Source organism: Plasmodium vivax, chromosome 14 (assembly GCF_000002415.2).
Source record: "Plasmodium vivax chromosome 14, whole genome shotgun sequence".
Taxonomy (NCBI): domain Eukaryota; phylum Apicomplexa; class Aconoidasida; order Haemosporida; family Plasmodiidae; genus Plasmodium; species Plasmodium vivax.
In genome coordinates this window covers 1,245,447-1,263,259 of record NC_009919.1, presented here as the reverse complement: position 1 = coordinate 1,263,259, position 17,813 = coordinate 1,245,447, and the positions used below count along the sequence as shown (strand labels likewise).

General features: G+C 42.0%; 5 protein-coding genes across 5 annotated transcripts, besides 15 other annotated features; 2 read left to right on the top strand and 3 right to left on the bottom strand.

Annotated features, from left to right (window-relative positions):
- Positions 1 to 981: 981 nt before the first annotated feature.
- Positions 982 to 1,003: a microsatellite.
- A 1,074-nt stretch (positions 1,004 to 2,077) lies between these two features.
- PVX_123235 (hypothetical protein, conserved) lies at positions 2,078 to 3,182 on the bottom strand (the record flags this gene model as incomplete). Its single annotated transcript, XM_001617160.1, has 6 exons — positions 2,078 to 2,132; positions 2,289 to 2,409; positions 2,537 to 2,568; positions 2,667 to 2,718; positions 2,860 to 2,945; positions 3,097 to 3,182. The coding sequence occupies 6 exons, from the start codon at positions 3,180 to 3,182 to the stop codon at positions 2,078 to 2,080; spliced, it is 432 nt and encodes a 143-aa protein (XP_001617210.1).
- Positions 2,627 to 2,646: a microsatellite.
- Positions 2,858 to 2,878: a microsatellite.
- A 496-nt stretch (positions 3,183 to 3,678) lies between the features above and the next one.
- PVX_123230 (hydroxymethylpterin pyrophosphokinase-dihydropteroate synthetase, putative) lies at positions 3,679 to 6,559 on the top strand (the record flags this gene model as incomplete). The annotated part of the gene is made up of 3 exons (XM_001617159.1): positions 3,679 to 4,137; positions 4,384 to 6,294; positions 6,444 to 6,559. Exons 1-3 carry the CDS (start codon positions 4,011 to 4,013, stop codon positions 6,557 to 6,559), a joined length of 2,154 nt encoding a protein of 717 aa, XP_001617209.1. The 5' UTR covers positions 3,679 to 4,010.
- Positions 4,302 to 4,324: a microsatellite.
- Positions 5,537 to 5,575: a microsatellite.
- Positions 6,094 to 6,132: a microsatellite.
- Positions 6,271 to 6,293: a microsatellite.
- Positions 6,417 to 6,445: a microsatellite.
- Positions 6,560 to 7,189: 630 nt separating the features above from the next.
- PVX_123225 (hypothetical protein, conserved) lies at positions 7,190 to 8,488 on the bottom strand (the record flags this gene model as incomplete). Its single annotated transcript, XM_001617158.1, has 2 exons — positions 7,190 to 7,915; positions 8,159 to 8,488. The coding sequence occupies 2 exons, from the start codon at positions 8,486 to 8,488 to the stop codon at positions 7,190 to 7,192; spliced, it is 1,056 nt and encodes a 351-aa protein (XP_001617208.1).
- A 1,437-nt stretch (positions 8,489 to 9,925) lies between these two features.
- Positions 9,926 to 9,946: a microsatellite.
- Positions 9,947 to 9,987: a microsatellite.
- Positions 9,988 to 10,707: 720 nt separating this feature from the next.
- On the top strand, positions 10,708 to 13,751 carry PVX_123220 (cullin, putative; the record flags this gene model as incomplete). The annotated part of the gene is made up of 2 exons (XM_001617157.1): positions 10,708 to 13,465; positions 13,665 to 13,751. Exons 1-2 carry the CDS (start codon positions 11,111 to 11,113, stop codon positions 13,749 to 13,751), a joined length of 2,442 nt encoding a protein of 813 aa, XP_001617207.1. The 5' UTR covers positions 10,708 to 11,110.
- Positions 12,112 to 12,131: a microsatellite.
- Positions 12,674 to 12,700: a microsatellite.
- Positions 12,861 to 12,900: a microsatellite.
- Positions 13,532 to 13,552: a microsatellite.
- A 1,017-nt stretch (positions 13,752 to 14,768) lies between the features above and the next one.
- PVX_123215 (mitochondrial carrier protein, putative) lies at positions 14,769 to 17,124 on the bottom strand (the record flags this gene model as incomplete). The annotated part of the gene is made up of 1 exon (XM_001617156.1): positions 14,769 to 17,124. The coding sequence occupies exon 1, from the start codon at positions 16,587 to 16,589 to the stop codon at positions 14,769 to 14,771; it is 1,821 nt and encodes a 606-aa protein (XP_001617206.1). The 5' UTR covers positions 16,590 to 17,124.
- A 481-nt stretch (positions 17,125 to 17,605) lies between these two features.
- Positions 17,606 to 17,641: a microsatellite.
- Between the last annotated feature and the right edge of the window lie 172 nt (positions 17,642 to 17,813).

Here is a 17,813-nt window from a genome sequence, read left to right as displayed (position 1 = left end):
CGGTAAGGAACGGATCATACGAAACGACTTTAAAGGGAGAAACAAACATCCTTACTGAGCGCACACCTTTTTTGCACCTTTGAGGGGACTTCCTTTTTCAGAGCATTTTTTTTTTTGCCACCCGCGCAGTCGGCATGAAGCGTTGAGGAGCGCAAATCTGTTAGTAGCCGCGTTAAGCAGTGATAAGCAGTGTTTAGCAGTGATAAGCCGCGTTAAGCATCGTTAAGCAGCGTTAAGCAGCTTCAACCTGCTTCTACCCGCTTCTACCTGCTTCTACCCGCTTCTAGCCGCTTCTCCCCTTACGGACGCCCTTGCGCACGGAAAAATGCACAAGTCGTATCGTAGCACTGCGGATTATGAAGCTCGATGCCCTTTCCGAGGGAATAAAGAACGAAGAAGCAAAATAGCACAACTTGCCGAGCTAGACGTGAGAACCCAAGTGGAGAGACCCCTTCTTCCCGGCCGGCGCCACGCCCCGCGCCCCCGCGCGTCGACACCATGTTTTGTGTAACTGCAGCTTAACTGTAACTTCAACTGTACCTGCAAATGTAACTGTATCTGCAACTGCAACTGTAACTGTAACTAAGTTTTTACCCCCACGTGTAGTCACCAATCATTCATGAACTTGTTCAAAGTCACATTTTTTTATTTTCAGTATTTTTTTTTATGAGAATGAGTAATGTTGCCAGGGGTCGGGCACACACGTGCGCGTCGCATGTGCGTCTACGTATGCATATGCGCCTGCGTAGGTGTGTCCGAGTCGACCTGCGTTAAATACTAGAAAGGATTATTATAAAGTTGAACCCCCCCCCCAATTTAATAATATTTCTTCTCAGAAGCCATTTGTACCCAAATAGTAAATTCCTATTTTATTAGTACACCGTATTTTATTATGCTCACCGTATTTTACTATGCGCACCGTATTTTATTATGACCCCCTGTTTCACCGTATTATGCTACGCTGTGCCGTACTGCGCGTCGAACAAGCGCGCTGTGTATTACGCGGCATATTTGCGCGGCACGTTACACTGTATCATATGACCTCCCCAATACTATACGATGTTTTCCCATACTATATTTACGACGTTTTAGAATACTATACGATGTTTTAGAATACGATAAGATATTTTACTATATTCCAATCCACAATGTACATATAGCGTAGTATTTCCTTTTTTTTTTTCCTTTTTTTTTTTTTTTTTTTTTACATGTGTGTATCCAAAGCATATGTTATTACAATTTTTACTTTTTTTACAATTTATCTGTATATGTATATATATATGTATAGCTGCGTATCTCCATGTATGTGTATCCATATGTATATGTATAAAATTAAATGTAAATCAGGAAATAGTGTAATTAATATATCTCCTACATGAGTAAAAAAAAAATGAAAAAAAAAAAAAAAAAAAAAAAGAAATTCATTCCAAAATTAAAGAAGAAAATTATAGCATACATATCTATATATTCAACACATGCATTTATAACTTACGTGTATGTATATATATATGTACACATTTTTTAAATTCCCACAAACTTACAGCTCAAAAGGTTCAATTTTTACACTTCAAAGGTGGCCGCGCGGGGGAAGGAAGTCCTTCCATTTGCCCGCTGCGTTTTTCGACATGGTCTTCTCTGTTTCGCTGCGGTTTGGATCGGCTTATCTTATGGGGGGTTATTCCATTTGCAGCCCAGCATATATATATACACTAACACACACACTCGTGGCGCAACAGGGACCCGCTCATAAAAAACAAGCAGAGTGGAATTCTCCATCGCGCTTTTATTTTTTACAAAATTGTGAAAATTCAAATGGAACACTGGGTAACGGGTGAATACTCGGAGTAGCGCGCGCCCACGCTGCAGTCCTGGTGGAAGAGGAAGGGCCTGCCTTATCACCTTGAGGGGGAATTTTGTACCATGGGCCGTAACGCCGCAACGCCACAACGCCACAACGCCACAACGCCACAACGCCACAACGCCACAACGCCACAACGCCACAACGCCACAACGCCACAACGCCACAACGCCACAACGCCACAACGCCACAACGCCACAACGCCACAACGCCGCAACGCTATAACGCCTTTCTCACCAAATTTAGGTAGTCTTTCGGTTCGTCTTTTTTGTACCTGTGCAGGGGAGCAAAAGAGCAAATACGGGTGTGGTCAAAGAGCAAGATAATTCGCACCAATGCTTGTGCACGGATTGGAAAATTATATGTGTGGAAGGAGAAGTAAGCATGTTTTTCTTTTTCTTTTCCTTTTTCCCCTTTTTCATGTGCCTACATCTCGCCGACGTAGTTGCCAATGCCTTCATTGGAGCTCTCCTTCAAGTTCAGCTGAATCAATTTGCTAATGGTGTTCCGGCTTAGGTACAAGGCGTGCATGTACAGGAAGGAGCAGGAGGCTGCGCAGGGGGGTAAAAAGGTGAGGAATTCGCTCCAGTTAGACATGTGCAGACAGGCAGGTGTGAGCACATGGAGAGAAAAGAGAATAAACTTGGAACGTTCATCCTGCTGAGTATTTCTGATTACTTATTAGTCCAAAAATGTCAGGCAAAAAGGGCCTAAAGGGTGAAAAAAAATGGGCAAAAATGGGAGAATATTTTTCTCATTTTGCACATGCACATATGTACATATATATATGTGTACGTGCCGCAATAACCTGAACATGAAAAGCTTGGCGCGCCTTAACTTCCGGAAGGTTGTCAGAATGCCTTCGAAAAAAGGTAAAATACACAGATGCATATGTGTACGCGCACGAGGGGGACACCTCCCCCGATGATTCGTAAAGGTGCATTCACGTTACACGGCGGTTAAACGTGAAAGAGGTCGCTGCATTCCTCTGTGAACCTAACCTATAGCCGTTAGAATGGCGATGGAGTGGGAAACGTACTTGTTCTCATTGATTATTTTTAGCTCTTCGACATTTGCCTTTTCTTTGCTGAAAGGGTAGGAAGGTATTCGTCAGGGCAATTGCCGTTTGGGGGAAGCGTGGCAATCCTTTTTCGAGTGCCCCACAGGTGGGGGGTAAACACACGGCAGGCATATACAATGTCTGTGCGTCCATTTGGAGCGCTCCTTTTCCCCTTTACTTGTGGCTCACAAAGGTGTTAATTTTTCTTATGGTCTTGTGGCAACTGAAGGTTTTGTACCAGTCATAAAGTATATTATAATCCATTTTCCTTCAAGGGGGGAAAGAAGAAACAGCTCGCGAAAGATGGCGGAAGCACAGGCAAAGACCCCTTTGTCATTCCCCTGCCGAATCGACGCGGCCACTTGCGGGACTGCTTTCTCCCCGCGGTTGCGTCACCCTTTCGACTAAGAGCAGTTGTGGGTGCGCAATTGCTCCTGTATCTCTGCATACATATAACACATTAAGTTCCCCCGTAAAGCATTCGCAATTGTTGTTTTTTTTTTTCACCAAATTAACTAAAAAAGTGTGGAAATATGTACCAGCGGAAAACAGAAGTTGACCCCGAAGAGGTCAGCTAAGCCGGCGCTTCTTTACCCCTTGGCATCCGGCACTTGCACCGCGCAGTTCCCACCACGCACTTCGCACCGGGCACTTCCCTCCACTCCTTGCACCCTTCACTTTGCAGTGCGCCCTCTACATTTCGGCCCTAAAAAGAAATTCATTTTAAACCTAAGTGGTAAAATTTTCAATCCACTGTAATGCGCCAATAAGCATGAGAAAATATACAGCAATGTCCCACGTTTTAACCCACATCTTCCACAAATAGGTTCACACCAGGGTACATATTGAAACGTTTTAAGGAAACCCTCAATACATGTGTTTTCTAAACCTAAGAGGAGGAGGCCAGGAATTACACAACAAGGGAGGGGTCACCGTAAAAAAGGTAAGCTTATTAATAGGGCATAAAAATAGGGAAAAATTTTGGTGGGTATAAATAAGCTGTAAATAGGATATATATAGGAAAAAAAAAAAAGCGTAGCGACAGAAGAACGCATATAAACAGAACAGCAGCAGTAACGATAGCGGACCACCATGGAGGATTCAAACACGGGGGGCACTACCCCAAGGAATATCGCCGTTTTAAACTTCGGAACGAATGACAAAAAGAACTGCGTAACGATTTTAGAAACGGCGCTCTATCTGACGGAGAAGTACCTTGGTAAGGGCGAAAGGAGGGGACACTTTAGGGGAAATTTACCTTCCTCTTTGAAAAGGGGCAACATTTAAGAAGCGTGAGAGTTCCGCTTTGCCCATTTCTTCCTACCGGCTTATGTACATTGAGGGGTGCATACCATCCCCCAGTAGTAAACACACACACGTGTAGACACATAGGTCCAAATGCCGCCACGATAGGTGTGACCCATTACCCATTTTTTTCTCCCCCCTTTTTCCTAAAACATGGTAGGCAAAATCATCAACAGTTCGTACATTTACGAAACCGTCCCGGAGTACATCGTCCTGGATGAAGAAAACAAAATTGGAGAGGTGACGGAGGGGGAGCCCCCGAGGGACATCTCTTGGATAGGCGATTTGATCCCAACTGTGGAAAACTCCAGATACGAAGAAAGTGAAGATTTAATTTATGAGTGCAAAGAGTTGGAGGTGTTTTTAAAAAATGAAAAGATAAACGAAAGCATTATTAGGGAAGTCAGCGTAGAGGATTACGAAAATGAGGCAAGAAGGATAATCAAACGGAATGACGAAATAATGAAGAAAAATTTAGAACAGTCGAAAGATAAATACTACACCAGTTATTTTTTTAACTTAACGGTTGTAGTTAGGACCTTTGTTGAAGACCCCCTCGCCATGCTCGTAATTTTAAAGTACATTGAGCAAATCATGAAAAGAAGGGAAAGCAAAAAGGGTCAGGGAGAAATATTTCAAAATCGCATGATAGACATTGACATTTTATTTTTTAACAACTACACAATTTTTGAAAAGAGCATATCTTTAAAAGGGGAAGATATTTATAAAATCATCACAAAGTATATTCACATAAACCACACAAGTGATCAGAACCGTCTAGATATTATCCAAAATTTGGGAGACAAAATAGAATTCTTATGTATCCCTCATGTGTACACGAAATACAGGTATAGTATCCTCCTCTGCTTAAATGATATCATTCCAGAGTATAAGCACAGCACATTTGAGGAAGCCATTCGCTCAACTTATAACAGTTATGTTGAAAGTTTTGAGGAGAAGTATCACATTAATATTAGGAAGAATAATAAGAGGCTATACGTATTGAAAGATAAAGTGTCATATTTAAAAGAAAGAACTCATATTGTGGGCATTTTGAATGTTAACTATGATTCCTTTTCAGATGGCGGTTTATTTGTCGATCCTGTGAAAGCTGTGGAGAGGATGTTCGAAATGGCAAGTGATGGGGCGAGCGTGATTGACATCGGGGGGGAATCGTCCGCCCCTTATGTGGTCCCCAATCCGAGCGTCACTGAACGGGATTTGGTCATGCCTGTTTTGAAGCTCTTTAAGGAGGAGTGGCATAAGTTGGAGTGTGAGGTTGGCGGTGGTGCCGTGTGCTGCGCTGCAGCAAGTGATGCCAGGAAAAACGCGCAGAGCTCCCTACAGGGGAAACTACAAAAAGTGAGGGACGCAAAACCGATCATAAGCATCGACACGGTCAATTATGATCTCTTCAAGGAGTGCGTGGAAGGCGAGTTGGTGGACATCCTAAACGATATCAGCGCGTGCACGCACAACCCAGAGATTATAAAATTGTTGAGGAGGAAAAACAAGTTCTATAGCGTCGTTTTAATGCACAAGAGGGGAAATCCACACACCATGGATAAGTTAACAAATTACGATGACCTTATAAGTGACATTAAAAGGTATTTAGAAGATCGGCTACATTTTCTCGTTCTAAATGGGGTACCACGCTACCGAGTTCTCTTTGATGTCGGCCTGGGGTTTGCCAAAAAGCACGACCAGTCTATTAAGCTGTTGCAGCATATTCACGTTTACGATGAGTACCCGCTGTTTCTTGGCTACTCGAGGAAGCGCTTTATTGTCCACTGCATGGGGAAGGGTGGCGCGGCCATCGGGGAGTGCAGACTGATGAGCGGGGAGGCCAAACTGACCAACGGGGAGGGTAAACTGACGAATGGGGAGGCCAAACTGACCAACGGGGAGGGTAAACTGACGAATGGTGACGCCAAACTGACTAACGGTGACTCCAAACTGACTAACGGGGAGGCCAAGCTGACCAACGGAGACCCATCACAACTGTGGAGGTTCAAAATGAGCCACATGCGTCAAGACAAAGATCAGCTTTTGTACCAGAAAAATATTTGCGGTAGGAATTCGTCCTTTCTCTGATTTGCAAAACGTGCATGTAGAGTGTCCCCTACATGTGCTGTACATTTGTTTATCCTTTCATCAACTCTAAGTTATGTATGAGTCCCCATGTTTAACACCTCCCCCTTTTTTCTCCCTTTTTCCTAGGCGGGCTAGCCATTGCTTCCTACAGCTTTTACAAAAAGGTGGACCTTATCAGAGTTCACGACGTGTTAGAAACGAAGGCCGTTCTGGATGTGCTCACAAGGATACATCAACCTTAGGGTAATCTCCTGGCAGTGCACGAAAAGGCAAAATAATCCCCCCCCCCCTCCCCCCTTTAGAGAGTATCACCCTTTTGAATTGCGTCCTCCTAATATATACGATACCATAATGCGTGTTTCAAATAAGCAAATCTGCAGCTTTCATTTACTTTGCCCCTGTGTACTTTTTAAGCTTTTCGCTTATATGCCGCTTTGTAGTTCCTCCTCCTGTGTTGTTTGCAGCGTTCCAGAGCGGGCTCGCGGTCTGTATCTGCTTGCCTATCTGAACGTTCAGATGATCCCTTGTGCATCTATGTATGTGGGTGTATCAATCCACTTTTTCTGCAGGCAAGCACAAATTGCGCACCTTCATTTTGAGCATTTCGCTGAAATTGTTCCCATTCCGTTTAGACAAAAACGTAGAGCATCGCCTGGAAACGGCTTTAAGTGAACTCACCTTTGGGTTGAATTGGCCCGCCTGAGGAGATGTGCGTGGAGCAACACATACGTAATGAATTATATGTACAGGATAACGTCGGTTAAGGATGGGTCTCCATTTTGCCTATCTTCCCCCCCCATTTTTATGGATGCCAATTATGCGCATTTTCGTGTACTTCCACATGGAACAATGTCTTGCTGGTTCTCCTTCCTCTATGATTCAACGCCATGCGACTCCTCTTCGCTTTGCTCCCCGTCCAGATCGTCCCCCCCTTGGTCATTCAAAATGTCCTTTTTCTGTAAATTGCCCCTTCTGTTATTGAAGACCGTCTCCTTAAGGGGGAGGTGATTATGCGACAGTGCGTAGCACTCCTTGGACTCGTACACGACGATTGGAAATGAGTGATGCACATTTTCATCAGAAAAATTGGTGGAATAAACGCTGCTCAGGAAGGATATAAATTTCCTCAAGGAGCAAAAGCTCATCATTTTGGGCATATTATTATTTAAAGTATTACAATCAATAACAACGATGTCGTAAATCTCATCGCAATTAAAAATGTAAACTCCATAGGTATATTTAATTTGGATGGTGACGTACAATTTGAAGTGAAATTTATCACTCGTCATTTGGTCTGAATTAATTTGAACAAAATTGGTATTTTCAATTGTGTTAATCAATTCATTTAATGATTCCTTGAAGCTGCTTATTTCTATATTTTTTATTTCTTTTAAAAATTTCAATTTTGCTTTCTGAGCGTAAAACTCCTTTTTGAAATTTTTCCTGCTGTACAGACATTCCAGTATGATGGATAGAAGTAAATCTTTGTCTCTTGATTCCGATCTGTACATTTTTAAAAAAAAGTTAAAAATGCAAAACTCCACTTCTTCGCTCGTCAGTTCAATGTCTACTTCATGGGCGCACTCACACCAGTCTGCCTACGGAAGGGGGGATGGAAAAGAAAGAAAAATATGATGATACTTTTTAGGGCCATCACAAAAATGCAAAATGGAGGAGGTACGATAATGTGTTTTCTTTTTTCCCGTTTTTGCACTGCGGGGATGTTCGTATAAATTTTGCTTTTCCCCCAAGAGGGGGATCAATTCTGTGTCTCTACACCGACGGGTAATAAATTTGCATTATTTTTCTTTTTTTTCTTCACCACTCGGTAGTGTACTCACGTGGGGGTTAAAATACTTCGAATCCAGTGGCACCTCCTTAGCTAAGTCTGCACTTTTTTTGAGGATTTTATCAAAGACCTGGAATTGGCTAACATCCTTTTTGTTCTTATAGTCATCCAAGAAGGTTTTCTTCAATGTAATGTTTTTTTTTTTTTTTTTTTTTTCCAACTCGTCGAAAAAATTCGTGCAACAGAACGCAAATTGGTTATAAATGTACGATAAAAACGTTCCCTCGTATATTTCTGCGTCTCCCTTTTTTAATTCATCCAAGTTGTTTTCTTCATCGATGTCGAAGAAGTCGTTAAGTGGGCAAGTTGACGCGTCCGACATTTTTTTTTTTTTTTTATTCTATCTGGAGGGGTGTAAACAACGTCAGGTGGAGTTACACAATTTGTCTCTGATCTATTTTGGGAAAAAAAAGGAACAAAAGTGATTCTGCCACTTGCTGAGGTGCGACGTAGGTCTCTCTATCTGTCTACACCGCGTCTACACAACTGCGTGCTTTGCGCATGAGCATTTGTGCTGTCAGCGGTGGTTATCTGCACATGCCAAGGGGGAAAAAGTCAATCACACACGTGTGCATATATAAACATACATATAAATATATACATGCTTACACAGGTGCGTGTGTATTTATCAACACCGCTGCTCTGGCGCGATGAAAAAGGGGAGGCAATATCCGCGCAGAGCAGAATTAACCTTTCAGTAGGGTGTTCTCCACCCCCGCGCGGACCACGCATGGACCTGCACACGTAGTCACACTTATGTGCATATGAAAATGGACATGTTGGCAATTGCCTAGGATGCGTGTCCGTACCTATTTTGAAAAATCTCCCGAACGGTTTGGCGCAATTTTCATTTTTGTAGAACATTTTTTTGCAATTTTCTCGCCATCATTTTTTCCATTTAAGGAGGCGATAAATCCAACAATTTGAGTCACGTCGGAGAAGGCAACGGGGCGTGAGAAAATCTGTTAGCTAAAACGAATGTTTGAAGTTTTGTGTGCTCCTTTTCTGCTCATATGAGCAAAGAGACAAGTGCATGAGCAGGTGAACGCATGCCGTCGAGTGAAACAGTAACGCGATCACTTAGCCAGATCAATTAAAAAAAATATTTGTGTATACATTAAAATAACATTACGATATGTGTAGCAACAAAAAAAAAAAAAAAATTGTCGCCAACTAAGCGAACAGAAAATGTTTTCCAGACAGGAAATCACACCAGCATGCGTTTTATAACACGAAATATTTTTTAACTCAAAAATGTGATGTTAACTGGATGCATGAAAGTGAAGAAAAAAAAAAAAAAATAATTGAGCGAAATATTTCATAAATATCCATCTGAATGCGTACGCAGAAAGAGGAAGACAAATGATTCAAACTCGCTGCAACTCGGTTGCCCCTTCATAGGATTCACCACAACTGCGCGAGTGGCAGAAACGCTTTGTGCGCATATGAAGAGGAACTGCACAAATTTTTTTTATGCAATATTTTTTCAATTTAGAACATACTCGCACCGTCGTGAAGTGCTCTGGAACGTTTTTACTCCGCCTGATCGTGTGGCAAAATGAAAAGTTTTCCATTGGCTCTTTGGTGAGTATTTTTCCTTTTTCTGTTAAGTGCAAAAATTGTATCATTTGAGGGGACGAAAGAGTTTTTCATTTGGGTTTGCAACGAATGTGTACCTGTGCAGAGGTAAAATGACGCGCCTTAAATGGCACAATATTCTTTTGTAAAAGTAGCGAACATGCGCCCGTTTTTCACCTTATGCGAATCTACAGAGATAGGGAAAAATCGCAGAATGGAAAATACGCTTCCTTTTTTTGAAAGCGAGTATGCGGACGGCCGTGCAGACAACCGGACAAACAAAAGCAAGTGAATGACCTTTTCCTTTTTCACGAACAAGGGTGTGTATATACGTGAGTAGGGCTATTTCCCCAACGAAAATGCATATGTACAGAAGTGTAGCATTATCACCAAGGGGAACAGCATCGCGCCCACCTTCACCCCTACTTTCAAGTTGTATGTTTGCCTTTTTGTATACTTCTTTATGCGCATTGGGGGGAAATCGCAAAGGGGAAAAAAAAAAAATATATATTACCAAACAGCTGAACGGGCAAACGGACGAACGGGCAAAGCGGAACACTTCGCTGTAAGAAAAAAGGGGTCCCCCCCTTTCAGTTTACTCCTCCCAATGGTATGTCTCCATCCCTCCAATGTCTGTTCAACAAAATTAATTATGATTTGGGCCCGCTGCGAAAAAGGTGTGTGTTTATTTCTGCGCAAATGATTGCGAGGATTCCCATTATATGAAGCGTGGCTAAATTTTGCTATTATTCGCCTCGCTATATTTTTTTTTTAAAAGAGAACATTTTTTTTCCCCCCCATCAACTGAACTTATTTTTCCTCTTTGTTGTGGTTCCTGCTTCGCAGCAAATGCGTGTGCGTTTTTGAAGAGCGCGGAGAAAGGGGAGGCACGCGCGTGCGTATATGTATAAATGCTATACGTGCATACCGCCCATACTGCCCTCTTATCTTTTAAAACTTTTTACGGACGTTAAAAAAAAAATTAATTCCAACCATCGCTGGCCGCTCTGCCGCCCTACCGCTTTGCTGCTCCCCCGCGCGCCATACACACCAGCGTACATAAACCATTCCGCAGCTTTTCCCCGCATCGCAGCATTTTGCCGAAGTGCGTGGCGATTTGTAACGCGCGCGAACATGACTGCTGCCCCCCGTTCTGCCTTTCCGCCGAGTGAAGTCGAACGCATTCTACAGGTGAAGCAGCACATATGTGTGCGCGCGTGCTTGTACATGCCTGCACAGCACAGACATGTGCGAGGAGCCCTATTTTGTGGGTAACTTGAGATAACACCTTCTTACAAACGAGGGATACACGCCTACGCGCACGTGCCGAAGTGCGGCCGAATGGGGATAAAACGAGCTAGCCAAAATGGACATTGCAAATGTAAATTTCGAGAGCGGGTGGAAAATAATCAAGGAAGAGGCGATAGAGAAGATAGAAAATTATTTGGAAAATGAAAACATCGAACATAACAAGCATCTATTCAGTGCCACGGAGTACACGAGGCTGTACACAGTTGTATACAATATGTGTGCAAGAAAAACCCCATTTTGTTATTCCAAAGAGGTGTATAGGAAATATGGAGAAAGCCTATCCGTGTACGCTGTGGAAAAAATAAAACCGTTGTTAAAAAACAAAGGGGAATTAATGAAGACGAAAATTTTGATAGACGCCTGGTTTAAATATTCATTTTACACCAGCTGGATGAATAAATTTTTGAGGTACCTGGATCGTTACTATGTGGAGTATAACAGCTCCTTGTGCCTAAGTGCGTATACCAAGAATATTTTCAAAATTACTCTTTTTAACGATTTGAGAGAGGTAATTCGAAATATCGTATACCAAATTTATGACAATCTGAGGAAGGACGAAAAAGAAGAGGAGAAAAAATTATTCTGTGATTTGGTTCATCTGTATAAAGAGCTAGATGAAGACAGTAACGAGAAAATGTACGAACATGATATAGAAAAAAAAATTTTGGAAAATGTGGAAAATTATTATAAACAGGAAGGAGACAATTGGCTCCTCAATTTAACCTTTGATGAGTACATTATTTCAATTGAAAGTTCAATACAAAAAGAATTTGAAAAAAACAAAACGTTAAATCTGATAGAGGAGACTTGCGAAAGGGTGACCAATATTGTCGTCAGAATATTAATATATGAAAAATTGGAACAACTGCTCAGTAATAAAAACAACATTTTTGACATGCTGAAAAGTAACAACATAAGATGTTTAAGAAGGACGTATATTTTGTTTTCCTATTTTCCGGAGGCCATAGAAGGGCTGAAAAAAATGATAGGCGATTACGTAAAAACGGAGGGAAACAACTTGAAAGAAAAATACATCCAAATGTCACGCAGCATTAGTAGCAATGAAAAAGCGGCTGACGATGTGCTATGCGGTTCGAATGTAAATAGCAATATTACGCAGCAGAAGGATGAGTACGCCCTGTGTGGGTACATTGACGAGCTGATTAAACTGCATAACCACTACGACAATGTTTTTAAGTTAGCCTTTTTCGCCATTTCGAATAAATCCATAGACCACCATTTTAAGGAGTGCCTCAAGGATTACTTTGAAAGTTTTGTGGAGCACGAGGATGAGTATTTCAGCACAGTGAAGCTGCTGGTGCTGTACGCTGACAATATATTAAAAAAGGGGGACGAGCCAGAGAGCTTAACCTCCCAGCATGGCAACGAAGAAGAGGCCTCCAACGAATCAGTAGGTGGAAGGGCAGCACACCAAATGGCTTACCCCCCTGGAGAGGACCACCCTGAGGATGCAAACAAAAAAGATACAGTCGAGCTAAAAAAACAAATGACAGAAATTGTGGAAATTTTCAACTACACCAGCAACAAGGAAAGCTTTTTCGAGTACTACAGAATTTATCTAGCCAACAGACTGATCAATAATATTTATATATCCCTTAGTGTGGAAAAAAAATTTATAGAAAATTTATACTACCTGTGTGGGTCTCAATATACCTCCAAATTGGTGGGGATGATTCAAGACATGATAAATAACAGCACGACGAATAATAAATTTCTCGATTTTGTCAATTCGAAATATGCACTCTGTAAAAATGACCTTACTTTGAAGAATATTCACAATTTTTTCTCAGTGAAAATATTGAACAAGGGGTTCTGGCCAACACTCGAAAAAACGCCCATGAAATTGAGTGATACTTTTAACAAGTACATAGAATTATTTGAAGAATATTACAAGGCGGATAATAAAAATAAAAAGCTCGAATGGATATACGAATTGAGTGAAGTTATCTTAACGTGCACTTTCCAAAACTGTGTGTATTACCTGTACTGCAATATTGTCAACGCGCAGATAATTCTCCTCTTTAATAAACATAAATTTATCAATTATGAAATTGTAAAAAGGGAGCTGCACTTAGACTTGAAGACGTTTACAAATAATATGTACTCCTGTTTACATTATTTTAAAATAATATCTTCTGATGATCATCCCGTTGATTGGAATTCTTCCACTTTTTTTATTAACCCCAATTTTTCCTATCCGCATAATAAGGTGTACATTAAGAAGGCAACCACTTTGCTTTCCAAGGAGCATGAAAAGATCAAGGAGGATCGAACCATGGCCATTGAGGCTGCCATTGTCCGCGTTATGAAAGCGCACAAGAAATTATTCTACGATCAAATATTTGACTATGTCAAAAAGTCGCTCTCCTGTTTTGCGCCCACCAACCAGGTAACTAAGCGAGCCTTCTTTTTTTTTCCTCCACTTTGTGGGGAAGTTTGCCGCAAATAGGTCTCCCAAATGTGTCTCTTTACACTTCATCCAAGTGGCAAAAAAATGTGTGCCTTCAAGCAACCGCGTTGGACCCCTTCTCAAGCGAGTTCGCATGCACCTTCATCTGAGCGCTCTTGTTTTTTTTCCCCTTCTCCAGATTATCGAGAAAAAAATAGACTTGCTTGTCGAGAGGGAATACCTCCAGAAGGAAGAAAACAGCCAAGTGTACATATACATACCGTAGAGAATCCCACGCGCATATGGCGCCGCGGCAATGAAGTGCAGGAGCGTAGTGGAGCCGCCCCAAGGGACGAAGCGGTGAAGACGCAAAGGGTACAAAACGGGGGCAAGGGGGTGGATGCGCACATTTAAAAAAAGGGAGCTCCTCCCGTCCCGCGTTTCATGCAGCTTCCCATCGCGCGTCTCATCCAGCTTCCCATACCGCTTCTCATCCCGCTTCCCATCGTGCTTCCTTTTTACCGTTGCCCCTTTTTGTTTTTCGTCACCAGTGCGGAGAGGCCAAAGTCTCCGCTGAAGGGCACTCCTCGACTGCTTTCACATTTTTGTTCAGTATGCCAAGTGTGATTGTGTGCACTTGCCCCCACACAGCCATGTTTAGTTATTTTCCCCCCCCCCGGCGCGCACGTGCCATGTGATTACCAAAAAGAGTGTTGCTAATTATTTGCCCCTGCATTGAGGAGACACATCACTGCTTCATTTTTACGACCAGAATTTATTGCCTTCCCCTTTTTTTGGGGGGGCATAAATTTTGGGAAATTTTTTGTAAATTTTTTATTATCAAATGGGTTTAATGGAAATGTGAAGGGTAGCCGACTGCATAGAGGGGGGAAGGGGGTATAACCAGGCGGGCACACCTCTTTCCCCTTGTGGTGTTCAAAAATGGGATATCGCCCTTATTACTTTTTAAATGCGCAAAAGGTTACAGCATTTATGCATGAACACCGAGAGTGGGGTGCAGGGGGAATGGATACAAGGTCACTCCATGTTGTGAGTTTGCTCGGGGTTCGGACTTGCCATGTGCAAAGGGGAGTAACGCATCGACACACACGTGCATGTAGTTACGTACGTAGGTGCATATGCACGCTTGTGCGCAGGCGTAGCAAAGAAGTTCGCATAAAAGACACAAAAAAAAGAAGCCTTTCCAAATGGTGCGTATGAGAAGCTTTTCCAAATGGTACGTAAAAGAACGGGGAAAAAGGCAACTCTGGAGAGGCAATTCCAAAGAAGTGTCCGGTGGGACTCACTTCACCCTCGCGGAGCCAGCATTCAAATATTCAAATATAAAAAAGAGCATTCCATTTTGCAAACAGTTCCTTAGTAAATGCATATTAAAGCCAGTATAGAAAGATCTGATTCCTTCTAGCCTGAAAATATTAACTACCACATTTAGGAAGCCATAATTTTTCATCTGCACCTGTTGCCTCATTTTTATAGTGTACAACGGATAGGTAAACATGACAGCAATAAATTTTGACAAAACGCCATACAAAAATGGCAACGTTTTGGCTAGCGTGTTTGAAGAAATGTGGGTATCCCTTCCGATGAACTCATTTCTGAAATATTCGCAACTAAAATGATAGGTTAAATATTCATATGTATAAAACTGAATGGCTACATGTGGGGTGAGCAATATGGATGTTAAAAAGCCTTTGTAAAATGAAAATAATTTTTCTTTCTTATATATATTATACACAAATTGGAAGTAATTTTTGTAATTATAAATGGTACTTATGGCATTTTTACTTTCTTCCCTTTTAAAAATCCGCAATATTTGATTACCACTGAGGAAGGTTTTCAAATATGTCAAATATCTGCGCGAAAATTTTTTGCGGTGATTTGAAATTGACATTTTCGTCATTTGTTTTCTCTCCAAAATTGACAAGGTGTAATATTTGTACAATAAATAGTTGTGTGCAATTTTTCTTTTTACGCTTTTGTGTAAAGATCCTTTCTTATCATTTGCAAATGTGAGATGGTTGAACTTTTTTTTTGTCTTCACTTTTTTATTGCACACAAAATTGTTCCTATAAAACTTGAGCATATCGTCATTCAGGAAAGATTTGATTTTTTTGCCTGTCCCATTTTTCCTCCCCAAATGATAGCCAAAAAAAAGGAACACTTTGGCCACTTTGGGGGCAATTTTACTCGCACACAGTTTATTCCTTGCCACAAAGATGTTGTAATGTTTGCTCGTTATCCTACTTTTGTAGTTTAAAAATTTGTAGTTTAAATTTATGGTGCACTCTATTTTCGTTTTAATAAGCCATATTGGGTGTAGAATAAAAACACTAATGATGGAGCTCACGCTGCTCGTGATGATGTAATAATTCATATTTTTGCCACCGCTAATTGGTGCGTCTTTCTTGACCCTATCTGTAGCGCTGTCTTCCTCGCTAATTTGCTTTTTATGAGACAGATTGGCGATCATGAAGTTGTCCTGTCTTCTTTCGGTAGTACTTTTTACAAAATTGGGGCTTTCTGATGATATTTCTCTACCGCCCCTTGAACTTTCTATTGCCTTCCCTCCGAGGGCATCTCCCAACTCCGCGTTGCACACCTGGTTTGGCTCTCCCCCTAGGTGCTTCCCCTCACTTCCACCCATCGCGGCATCGTCTTCTTTATTTTTCACCCCATTAACATCGTTGAACTGCCTAAATACGTAATAATTGAGAGTGTCATATGTAAAGCGGAATATGCCATGGGAGACCCCCGTGGTGAGCAAGGTAGCCAGTAAGCCACGATAAATGCTTTCTACTTTTTCTTTTTTCAAAATGTAGAACAAATTGTATCTATTGTTATAGTAATAGGGGTAGGAATTCTTGTACACTCTGTATATCTGCTTCCTCGTTCTTATGATGTCCAAGGGGTGCAGCACACACAAAACTAGGGCGGACGAGGCCATAAAGTTTAGCGTCCTTGTCTTCACCCTTCTATTTTCGTCGTTGCTGTTGTGCCTGTTGCCATTTATCAGTGTGCCTGTTTCATCCCCCTTTTGGTAATCCCTGCTGAAATAGTTTGTGACGCGTTTCCAGAGTTGCTTGCCCTCATATCTCACGTCCATAGTAGTCTACGTTAGCATTTTTTTTCTCTTCGGGATGTTCCTATCCGCTCGTGCGTCACGCGCGAGTGGGGGTCGCTGCGTCAGTTCGGCTCTTTACCCGCGGCAAGAAGACCTCTGCTTGCCCTCTTCAAACCATGCGGCGCGAAAAAGGCTCGCTATTGAACGGTGAATATATTGCGAGGCCCCGCCCCATCATAAATCCACTTTAAAGGTTAAGCGAAAGTGAGTAGGGAAATGCGGAAAGACGGATGCGGGCATGTCATCTCGCTGGCGCGATTGGCAAGTATTTGTTTGCTCGGTGAAAAATCCGGTGAGGGTCCCCATGCGGCGCGGGAAAAATCACCTTTCTTTAACGGAACAAACACCTGGTGTGCAGAGCAAGGTGCGGCGCGTCCGCGAAAAGAAAGCGGGAAAAAGTGAACGCGGTGAAAGAGAAAAAAAAGGCGAGGGGGGGTTTATATCCCTGTCGGACTTTAACACGAGCGCGCTAGTGCTAAGAAGGACCCTTTCTCGCCGCTTTGCAGTGCCCCACGATATGCTATGTTTATGTGAAAAGGTGCAAAAGGGAACAAATCAACAGAGTAAAAGTCATAATGGGTAAATTCATCCTCCTGCGCGCGTCGTGCAAATTGGCAAAGTGCGCCAAGTAGGGGGGAAAAACAATTTTGCCTTTTACCTTTTGCCTTTTTCCCCCTTTCCTGTTGCAGTCTCATTGCGCACATAGGTAGCTAACACCAATGCGCGTGCCACGCATCCAGGCGAACATGGTTGCCTCCACCCCAACCCCGGAAAAAGTTCCCATCTTCAGATGTTATGTTACCACGTGCTGACAATTTTATGTAGTTTGAGAAATTTACAAATCACATTTCGAAATGGGAGCGAAAAATATAGGCACAATTTTTATGCGTAAAATGTATACTTTTTTTTTTTTTTTATCCTGCGTTTTATATGTTCCTTCGTAGTAACCTCCGCTTTCCGAACGTGTATACTTAACAGATATACGCGTTAAAACGTTTGCCTCTAATTGTAAGCCTAAAGCGTATGATCCAGTCAGCACCATATTGTTCACCTTTTTGTGTTTCATACTTGTTAAGATGAAGAAGTGAGTGGCTAACCTTTTGCATTTTTCCCCTTCTCATTTCTTATTTCTTATTTCTCATTTTCTTATTTCTCATTTTCTGTTTTTTTTTTTTTCTTTTTGCCCTTGTTAAAGAGTCAACCTCC